The sequence below is a fragment of the Nomia melanderi genome, chromosome 7, assembly GCF_051020985.1.
Source record: "Nomia melanderi isolate GNS246 chromosome 7, iyNomMela1, whole genome shotgun sequence".
NCBI lineage: Eukaryota > Metazoa > Arthropoda > Insecta > Hymenoptera > Halictidae > Nomia > Nomia melanderi.
Window position 1 is genome coordinate 4,591,142 of NC_135005.1, and position 10,625 is coordinate 4,601,766.

The 10,625-nt window shown below is 35.6% G+C and overlaps 3 protein-coding genes across 8 annotated transcripts in view; 1 reads left to right on the forward strand and 2 right to left on the reverse strand.

The window, feature by feature from the left end:
• Window positions 1–486, reverse strand: part of GluRIB (Glutamate receptor IB) — a 412,145-nt gene extending 411,659 nt beyond the window's left edge. The window contains exon 1 of the mRNA XM_076369401.1: window positions 190–486. Within this exon, the coding sequence (XP_076225516.1) occupies window positions 190–229 (40 nt within the window). The 5' untranslated portion in view covers window positions 230–486. The remainder of the gene's footprint in view (window positions 1–189) is intronic.
• A 78-nt stretch (window positions 487–564) lies between these two features.
• Window positions 565–2,035, forward strand: TfIIEbeta (transcription factor IIEbeta). Of its 2 annotated transcripts, none has more exons than XM_076369403.1 (4): window positions 565–769; window positions 936–1,200; window positions 1,277–1,498; window positions 1,567–2,035. In XM_076369403.1, exons 1-4 carry the CDS (start codon window positions 708–710, stop codon window positions 1,885–1,887), a joined length of 870 nt encoding a protein of 289 aa, XP_076225518.1. In that variant the 5' UTR covers window positions 565–707; the 3' UTR covers window positions 1,888–2,035. The 2 variants fall into 2 exon arrangements, with proteins under 2 accessions (XP_076225518.1, XP_031826601.1); XM_031970741.2 differs by having other exon boundaries at window positions 567–769; window positions 1,277–1,486.
• Window positions 2,036–2,038: 3 nt separating this feature from the next.
• Window positions 2,039–10,569, reverse strand: LOC116424399 (ras-related and estrogen-regulated growth inhibitor). Of its 5 annotated transcripts, XM_031970742.2 has the most exons (7): window positions 10,221–10,569; window positions 9,413–9,510; window positions 8,566–8,679; window positions 4,783–4,839; window positions 3,784–3,857; window positions 3,421–3,687; window positions 2,039–2,727 (listed from the first exon to the last, which is right to left on the reverse strand). In XM_031970742.2, coding segments are annotated over exons 2-7 (669 nt in total). In that variant the 5' UTR covers window positions 9,414–9,510; window positions 10,221–10,569; the 3' UTR covers window positions 2,039–2,571. The 5 variants fall into 5 exon arrangements, with proteins under 5 accessions (XP_031826602.1, XP_031826603.1, XP_031826604.1 ...); XM_031970743.2 differs by lacking the exon at window positions 9,413–9,510; XM_031970744.2 differs by lacking the exon at window positions 9,413–9,510 and having other exon boundaries at window positions 10,214–10,569.
• Window positions 10,570–10,625: the final 56 nt, after the last annotated feature.

A 10,625-nucleotide genomic window follows, 5' to 3' on the forward strand; every position in this document is an offset into this window, starting at 1 on the left:
TAAAACCGGCGCAAGGAGCAGCACTTAAGTCTCCGTTTGCTTTGTCCTTTGATTCGACGTTCGTAAAGCGAAGCGTGAAATAAAGGAAGCCGGCTGTGCCGCTCGCAAAATGTCACAGACACTATAGGGTCTTAGAAACACGTTCGAGAACTACGACCGCTTTCGGCCGCATAAAACGTACGTACTTACAGAAAGTCGTAAAACTCCGATTCACGGTGACGATCAGCATCGAAGTTGAAGTGCTGCTCCCATCTTGTCCAGGTAGAATTCGATGGGCAGAAATGTAGTAAAAATCAATTGACTGATTCCGCGGATCTTTACAAGATTAAAGAATCGTTTTCGATTTGAAAAATTACAAATAAAATCGCGGTTGCACTAACGAGTTTGATTATACGGCTGACAACGATCAAATTAATACATTTATGCAATTATTTTGCATCTTACAATCGTACAAATATTCCACTAGATCTTGAGATACAAACTGATTGTCTTGATGTCAGACATCTTTTAAATGATCGAACGATTTATCGAAAGAAGGTACGCGCATGCGCTGTATTTATTTGCTTCGTCTGACACAAGGGTTGAATGCGAACCTCTGCTTGGCAGACAGCCGTCAGACGGTTAGAATGTGAAAAGAGTGACAGTTTGTGATCAAGATTATTTACATTTGTGATTATCGTTGGGTCTAAGCAAAATTTATCATTACAATGGATCCAGCATTGCTTAGGGAACGAGAACTCTTTAAAAAGAGAGCCCTTACTACTCCGACGTAAGTACTGAATGCTATTTCGTGTTCCTAACCTATACAAAATTAACATAAGAAGTTAAAGATAAGAATTATTTATATTACACTTGAGTTTATTTCATATACAGAACTTTAATAGTAACTTCACGCAATTTTCTGTTATTACATGTTAGGAAATTCTTTTTTACAGGGTAGAAAAGAAAAGAAAAGAACATGAAAAAGACTCTTCTCGTGATGAACCACTCAAGAAAAAACCTAAACCATCATCGGTGTCCAGTGGACCAAAATTGGACATGGTTAATTATAAAACTATGTCTGGTAGTACTCAATATAAATTTGGTGTGTTAGCAAAAATAGTGAAACACATGAAAGCTCGACATCAAGAAGGTGACGATCATCCGTTAACGTTAGAAGAAATATTAGACGAAACTAATCAGTTAGATGTAGGATCTAAGGTAGGTTTTGGGTGTAATATAAGGTAAGTTGTAATACTCTTGATAATACGTATCATCAAATTGACTTATTGGTTAGGTAAAGCAATGGCTCCAAACAGAAGCTCTTATTAAAAATCCAAAAATAGAAGTGACACCTGATGGTAGATTTGTATTTAAAGCTATGTATAAAATAAAAGATAAAAAATCTTTGTTAAGGTTATTAAAGCAACAAGACTTAAAAGGTCTTGGTGGAATTTTATTAGAAGATATACAAGAAAGCTTGCCACACTGTGATAAACATTTGAAGGCAAGTATAAAAGTGAGTGTGTATAAAGTATTATAAAAGTGAGAAGTTAAGTGTTTTTAATAGTGTTGTATTAATTATAGAGTTTACAAAATGAAATATTATTCATCACTAGACCACTAGACAAAAAGAAAATTGTCTTTTATAACGACAAAACAGCTCAATTTCCGATAGATGATGAGTTTCAAAAATTATGGAGAGCTGTTGCAGTCGATGCAATGGATGATCAAAAAATCGATGAATACCTTGAGAAACAAGGTATAAGATCAATGCAAGATCATGGTCCCAAAAAGCCTGCTCCAATCAAAAGAAAGAAGCCTATTAGTAAGAGGAAACAATTCAAAAAACCAAGGGATAATGAACATTTAGCAGATGTATTAGAAACATACGATGACACGAAATAAATATACTCCAATGTTTGTAAATAAAATCAATCTATGAATGAATTGTTGAAAGAGAAATAAGAGTGTTTTACCATTATAATTTCGTTCTTACATATTGTAATTAATATACAATCTCATTTTGAAGCGCGTAGTATAACAAATCACAGTGATATAATAAATAAGTAAAATATTTATTGTCATAACATTTCATTATAAGTACAAAATAAATATAGATCAACTGGTATAAGATTCCACATGTATCTAAATTACATGTTTAAATATAGTATGTGATAATATTGAATATTAAATATTGTTTTAAATATATATATATGTATTATATATATTTAAATATATATGTGGCACTGAAATTTTACATAAATTAGAGTAGATTTTAATTTATGTAATGTCAATATATTGCTTCTGCTTTGCGTTAATAAATTTTTTATCGTGAAATCTTGAAGACTACATACTTTATGCAAAATATAAGATTATCATATAAATTACAAACGTTACATGATGTTAAACAAATCTTTGGTACTTATAATTTTGATGATAAGTACGTACAACTGCATACTATGAATGCAATTGTTTTCTTGTTTCTAAGATAACACTGTAAATTTTCATAAAAATAATTTTCACGATAACTCGTTTTATACGTATTTTTAAATTGAATATTTTTATGAATAAATTAAAAAATTATGTATATTAATCCTTCGGTAGTGCAGAATCACTTTTACCTCGCGAATAAGCGCGTGTTGCTTTGCTACCAAGCATTCTATCCAACAAAGATTGTTTGTTCCTTCTTCTGGCAGCCAAAACTTCCCGGCACAATTCGTGGAAAGATTCAGCGACTTGAGTGACCTGAACAAATAAATTATTTTCCAAATAAGATATAAATGTTGAATACAATTTCTTACATAAACTTCTAATAAAATGTGTAGTTAAAATAGTTTTAAGATATTTATTTACTAATATAAATTTAAACGTTTCCCCTTACAGCGTAAATTTTTTAATAAAAATTTGTTCTACATTATGAAAATTAGTAATGAAATACACTACATAAATAAATTAAAAAATTTTCAAATAGAAATCAAACTAAAATTAATTTATCTAGTCAACCAAACTCTAATGCATTTGTTCATTTAAAATTCCTTCTAAGAAACTGCAGTAAAATACTTGAAATACAATAAAATAATTCTTTTTGTCCAAATTATATAAAATAATAATTAATAATATAGATGTTAACTGAATCTCAAAAATGTAATAATACTTCAACTTTATTATCCAATGATCCACATTAGGATGCACGTGAAACTGCAATTAAAATTAAATAAAGCAAATGTTTATATAGCCGTTACTCATAATTTTTATTACTATTACTTTATTGTCCTCTGTGTATCTATGGAAATGATGCTCCCATCAAAAATGTTGCTGCATGATTATTCAAAGGAATTATTTTTAAAAATTCAGCAAAATACACTTTTCCCAATTCTATTTAGACAACTATTCTTAAACTTCTTGTCTATAGTCTGTACGAGTTAATAAAGAATTTACCTGTTCAGCGGCGGATACTTCGCTAAACCAACATTCGAAATCTTTCGCGAGTATCTCCCCCTCTTCGGTGCTGACTTGTCTTAAGTGTACCATATCGGCTTTGTTTCCAACCATGGCGAGAGGCATCGTGGCTTCCGGGTCAGCCACTGCTAGCGTATCCTTCGCTTTCCGCACAAAATTGAAAGAGCCTCTCTCGGTTATCGAGTAGACTAAAAGTAATCCGTCTGCCCATTGTAGAGTCTCTGTGGATGGTAGTTCATCTTCGCTCTAAAAAATCGAATAACAAATATTGAAACCATCACATTTATCTTCGTTAATTAATACATTCACTACACATTTCGTGCATACGAATACAAACGTTACCTTCGGGCAGGTGTCCAAAATTTCGAAAAGAATGGGTTCACCGTCGACGAGCACCTCGTGTTTGTATCTGTTCTCTAAAAAAGAAGCACGAAGGCCAAAGTTTTCTACGTGTAAACAATAATTTATCCCTATATGGACTAAGATAATCTAAAGATGAAAGTTTAATACGTTCTCGACCAGCGTCACATATTTTTAACGTTCTTTCTTGAATTTTATTTCCATTTTACGAAGACGATGTATTGCATTTCATAAAATAATGTAACTATGAAGATTACTATTAACACAAACGCTGATCGCCAACGTGTTAACACTAAAACTACTGATTTAAAAATTGTCTTTTTGAAATTTCTCTATAGAAACTCCAAGAGCGCATCTATTGACACTTTAATTGATTTACAATGCAGTCTACGTATTGCTAAATCAATTCTTTTAATAATTTCTCAGAGAAACATCCGTTATCTTTTTACCAATTGCAAAAGGAAGAAATCAGGAATAAGTAATTTTGACCCGTCTGGTAGTTTTAGTATTAAGGAACGAAATCTCAGAAAAACTATGCAACGAATTTTCATCTAGGCCGCGCGTATAGTCGGGATCAGGTACATATCCCGGTAGCTACGTGAATCTTTTCAGTCTAGTCCAGTTTTAGAACCTCGGCGGAGCACATGCTCGCAAGAAAGCCGCTTGTCTTCTATCTGCGTCTGTATTTCTACAAAACAAGGAGTTTTGTTCGAGTATCAACCTTGCATTAGTACCCGTCCTGTCTAGTGTCAAATTCGTCTTCGATAAATTTAGACCAGACGCGGGCCGAGGTATGCGTAGGGAGCGTTATGTGAGGCCTTTGAGGTAGGCATACAGTTGCTGGCAGTTTTTCAAAAAACGAAAAAAAGGACACGTCATCTATTGTCAACTCTATCCACATTTCATCGTAGTTTATGCCACGGCGAGAAGCCGCGTTCTATCAGAAGCTAGTCGTGCACTGTAAATTGAGATGTTCCTCACCTGACTGGTGATCATATTCCCCAATGTATCTCCTTGTTAGAAACCTCACCGTCAATGCTGGAATGCAAATAGAATAAACATTGTTGAAGTATTGTATTCGAATAATATAAATTCCTGAATAAGTGTGTAATGTGATAGAATTATAAAAATGGTAATATTTCGTAAATATTTATTTAATAAATGTACCATTCCATAGTAACTTTATTATTATCATCGTTACAATTTATATCACGTAATGTGCATATGCGTTCAATATCTATTAAGTGGTCCATTCGCCAATAAAATTTTCAACTGCGTATTTAGAGAATTGAATTAGAAATTATCTTTGTATTAGATTCAGTCTAATATAGCTTTTAGTATTAACAATACATAATATCTATTAATCGAAAACTGTTAGTTAATTAATTGATTACTCTCTGTTAGTCAATTCATGCAAGTTGTTTATAGTATAAAATTATTCTTTCGATGCATGCATAAATTCGTTTAGAAACAAAATATGTTACTGAATTTTAATGTTAGTTTCATGAAAAATAAAGGGGATCGACATAAACCTCCGAATTTCTTTCAACTTTTGTTAAAAAATTCAATTACTGGTCAGTCGAAGTGAATTCCCTCTTGAAATTCCGAAAACCTACATGATCTTGTTCGATATGGTACGTCTGCCGACATATCGCCATTCGATCGAGAGAAACGAGAGCTATAGCCTAGTGACCTGCTTCGAGGTACACCACACTATTTTTACCTCGAACTCGAACCTGCTACGGCGCCACAAAACCTTGCACGACCGTTAAACGTCATCATGATGTGTTTCATCTTGAATTCAATGAAAATTGAACCGTTTTATGAATGTTTCGAAAACTTTTATCGCCCGAAGATTGAATTATCATTAGGTTTCGTCACACCCAAGACGTTATTACATAAATCAAAAAAATGTTGCTTCACTTGCCAGGGGGTCAAAGTACGTATTCTGCGATATTTATTACGTATTGTAACTTTTAATAAAGATGCGATATCGACCCATGGCTGATTCCAAAAAATTATAAAAAATTCAAACTTTTCGACGGTGTATAAGTTTATGTAATTTATTTATTGCTCACATAATTTTTTCACGTTTTCCGTATTTGTCAAGGTGGGAAAAATTCAGAGAAATTGCAATTCCTAAAAAGGTATCGCTTGATTATAACCAAAAACACTAGTTTTAGAAAAATCGGTCTCGAATAATTTTGACTCATTTTAAATCAACGCCTTTATTGGCGATCGATGTATTTACGTTAGCATCCTTAGAGCAACATCATTTGGATGCTTTCCTTCGTGTGCATCATTAAAAGTTTGCGGGCTTTCGTGCCAACTTCCTATGCGGATCGATTCGACCAATCCAATTGACCTTTTTACTTTTCTTTCAACAAAAAGGAAAGTCTCTCACGGTAGGTTAAAAATACATTCCACGAGAAACTCGTCGCGAGAGAGACACTACGTCTCGTAGTTTCGTAGTGACGCGGACGGTCGATTTTTTCTATTCACTGAAAATCGACAGTGTAATCTTTTATAAGACGTGATCTGAACACATTTTCGAAATAAAACTTTATTTATAGTGTACACAGAATCTGCGGTGAACGCGGGACACAGGACTGCAGGAGTCCATCCAATTATTTATTCACCTATGTCTTACACGCGCCATTACCAAAAATACACATGGCTAGATTGTTTCAAATATCTATGCAGATTTTTATAATTCCTCTTATCATCTGAATATTCAGGATCCTTGCATTTATATTTGATTTAAGAGAGCAGAATAGTTTCAAATCATGAATCATAGATACATTTTTCGACTTTTTCATAGAATAACAGCTCATATAATTGATAGAATATTGTGATGTATTCAAATAAAAAGTTTGTACTTTTAAAGTTTCTTTAAATTTAGACGTTTGCACGGCGAACATGTAAATGGCCTTATGTCATATCCCCAATTAAAAGTAAAATTTGTTTTATTTAGTATGTCAATTTTAATCACGCTAAGATATCTACTATGCGAGCTTGTTTTCAAATTTAGAAAAATAAAAAGATAGTAATAAGATAAAGTTGTAATAATAAGTTTTCATGCCTACCGCAAAAAGAATAGTAATTTTGAGGAAAACGTATTTCAAGATTTGGCCGAGTCGTCGAGCTACATAGATCGCTTCGTTCAAAATGTTATAATTACATCAGTTCTCCGAATTTCTATATTAGATTTGTCTTATATGCTTTAAAATATCAGTCCCTACGTATATATAAAACAAATCCAATTCTTTCAAATTTTTGAACAACTATGATTTTGGAATTTCGGTATTTACAGACAATTTTTTTTATAAGCAATCCATTTTCTCGTGCGTATTTACAACAGTTTCTATAGATACAATTTAAAATAATTTCATACGTCATCTCAACAAAATTCGTTGAGAAATAATGTAGTACTACGATCAATGGATAAAGAGGTATGATAAAAATGATTTGTCATAAGCAATTTCTACAACGAGTTTGATCTAACGACTCCTAACTGTACATTGAACTGTATGCAGACACTGCGGTTAATGTCATACTTGTTTCTATCACATAGAAATTAAATTTACGATAGTTCCTTACGCATTAGAAGTATGCCAAGAAAACGGAAAAGATCGTTTGCAGTATAATATATATTTACAATTGCTTTTAGAGTGTATTAAGACGTACTAATAATTAAGACATTCAAACAAAGATAAAGTAAACATGCACATAAGAAATTTAATAATTGGAAAAAATCGCTTTATGTCAGTATATACTATGTCCAACATTATTATGTATTAAAATATTCATTCAACAGTTTCCAATTCTGCTGCTTGCTGCCACGAAAGTACAAAAGCTGAATAAAAATTAACGCCCGCGTGAAGCATCGAATCAAATTTTTCAGGAACTCGACGAGTCGCTAATTTTAAAGCTCTCATGCTCTCGAATTCCGCGTCCACTTATCGTAGATTCGGAGCCCAGATGTACGGCATCAAATAGTCGGCAACTATATGAAGCGGAACATTTGTTTCTAAAATTACTGGCCTCGGTTTTAACGAAACAAACCTCGCCCATGGAAGCAAAACAAGATACGACGGGATCAGAAACTTTCCCCGGCACCCCGGAAAATTATGTGGCCGTCAGAAGGCATGAGGACCAAGCTACAAGGGTTGGAAGATAAGGGAAACATTGCTTATAAGTCATATACCGTATAACTAAGAGAATTTTTTAAAGTATTATAAATCTTCTCTATAAAAATCTAAATTATACACCTTAAATTTTATAAAAGAAAAGTACTACAGATTTATCTTTTGTTATTTATGTAATTAAGTTCAAATGGCATAGTATTTTAATTACCCCCTTGCGAACGACGACTTTTTTTTTAAGTATTAAGAACCTTCTTTGTAAGAAGCTAACTTATTAGCCTTAAATTCTAGAAAAAAGAATGGATTAATCTTTTGTTATTCAAATAACTAAGTTACTTGCTTGTAACCTTCGATATTACATACAAAAGTCTGATGTCGCTAATATAACGACATTCGTTTTCAAACGGTTAAACGTTATTATAAGATTTGCACAATATTAATAGAATATTAATAGAATAGATATAGACAGAAAATTTGTTGAACGTACGGAGTGTTTCCATTATTTCGTCCAAACTCTGTGCAACTATTCATCGTTTCAATTTCAAGCAGAAACAATGAACGATCGGCGGGAGCGCTTTCTAAGCGGAACAAGATGCAAGACAAGGCGTGTTATACCCACCGCTCTTCCCGACTCCGGGCGCCCCGATCACAGCCACCTTTACCTCGCATAGCGAACTCTTCTTCCTCCGTATGCCTCTAATTGCATTTGACGTCATACTCCGCGCATTCGTCACTGCACAAAGCATAACAGAACCATGTAGCGCGCTGCAATGGAAACGAGTCTAGGAGAACGAGCGGGAACGAGTGTTGTGTGTGCGTGCGTGCCGCCCTTGCGGAGGGTGTACGAGTCGGAAAAATTCGTCACGATTACATCTTTCGTTGGCCGGTGTCCACGGGCGTCGATAAACGCCTCCGAATTTCGTATAAAACGCGCCCGAGACCCGCGCGCAGGTGAGGAGAGAGTCCGGTGTGTCGCAAAGGTCGCGTCTGCCAAGGAAAACACTGGCCGGAAATCGTTTTGGTTTAATAATACAGTCGTATTAGCTGGCTACGATAACACCGATTTCACCGGCTTGCCGATGAATTACTTCTGCTCTCGTTTAACACTAGAACTACCAGACACGTCAACATGATTTACTACGAAAAATCATTTCTTTCTTTACGAATATCGAGGAGGAATGCTTTAAACACTGACTTCTATCACTCGAATCGAAGTGACACATTTTTGTAGAAATTTAGAAATTAATGTTTTGGGATCAAGCGAATCAAATTTTATTGGATCTATGATACCCAAGGAGATTAAGACAGTCACTGTGAAAAATGTTGTGAGTCTTAGTTTCTCTTTCATTAAGAATCTTGTTTCAACTGAAGTTTTGATTAATGTCAAACTGTTATGTGTGCATTAAAATGTAAGTGAATCGAGATCTTGAATGCCCTCTAACAATTTGTATAAAATAATCAATTACTCGACTACCCAATTTCAGCATTAAAACTACCAGATGAGTCGAAATGACCCATTTCAGATTGCTTCTTCCATGATTATTAAAAAGATACAGCTGCTTCTCTGAAAAATGGTTAAGAAAATTACTTTAGTAATACGCAAACTAAAATATCAGTTATCAAGAGGCACATTTCGATCATTTCAAAACGGGAACATCCGCGAGATCGGCCGAGAGGCGTTCGCTTCGTGTTCCCCTTCGGACGAAAGTTTAAATATGCCGCGACTCTTCGTTCTGGCCGCCGGGTGAAAGAAGGGAGAAGAGAATGGAAGCCGGAGAAAGAGAAAGAAAGAGAAAGAGAGAGGGAAAGAGAAGGAAAAAGAGAGAGAGCGGGAGAGCGCGCGCCGCGGTCGCCGGACAGAGAACGAACGACGCGATGGGTACATTAATAGAACAGTTCGCACATGTCCCGCGGAATCCGAAGAATTTATTCCCGGCGTCTAACAATGTACCGCTGCGGCACACAAGTCGAGTTACGGGTGAACAAGCCTCGAGTATACCCAGGCATGACCGTGTTTTGGGTCGCGAACGATGCACTTGAATCGCATTCCGTTCACCGCGGCCAAATTAAAACGCGTTGCGAACAGTTTTCTCGGCCGTCGGCCGCGCGTGCCGATACACGATCAAACGTCGCACGCGCGTGCGTTGCGCCCATTAACGGGGAAAACGAATCGGAATATTCCGACATGAAATATCAGCTATCGATTATCCGCGATGCACTTTCTCGGAAACTATTATAAACATCTATTTTTATGTCTCGCCGCTTACCGCTCACCTAAAACACACCGATGTACAGTCTCCTCACCATTCCCCGTCACACTTTTCTATCAACTCGTTCGAACGTCAACCATCCTGTTTTTATCGATACGCTAGAAATATCGGAACGCGTATTTTGCCCGTCCTCTTTATGGAAATCGTTCTTCTTTCTTTTAGTGAAAAAAAAGCAAAGGCGATACCGAAGGAGGTTGCGGTGAATTGCGCGAATCGCCGCGGAAAGGGATCGATGTCCAGCGGAGCACGATCCGATACGGTTCTCGCGCGAGCGCCGAGTCACGTGTTCCCGAACGATTTCGCGGTTCCGTTGCGTGATCCGACGCGCTTCTTGGTCTCCGCTCGACTGTCTTTCCCCATTCTCTTTTGGCGGCTTGCAAGCCGGGCCTCCTTTATTGCTCTTAAGCCA

Coding starts and splice junctions, on each gene's coding strand:
- TfIIEbeta (XM_076369403.1), top strand. CDS start 708: ATGGATCCAGCATTGCTTAGGGAACGAGAACTCTTTAAAAAGAGAGCC. Junction 1,201..1,276: donor AGTTAGATGTAGGATCTAAG/GTAGGTTTTGGG, acceptor CTTATTGGTTAG/GTAAAGCAATGGCTCCAAAC. Junction 1,499..1,566: donor ATTTGAAGGCAAGTATAAAA/GTGAGTGTGTAT, acceptor TATTAATTATAG/AGTTTACAAAATGAAATATT.
- LOC116424399 (XM_031970742.2), bottom strand. Junction 4,840..8,565: donor GCCCGGAGTCGGGAAGAGCG/GTGGGTATAACA, acceptor TTTGCATTCCAG/CATTGACGGTGAGGTTTCTA. Junction 2,728..3,420: donor AAGTATCCGCCGCTGAACAG/GTAAATTCTTTA, acceptor TTATTTGTTCAG/GTCACTCAAGTCGCTGAATC.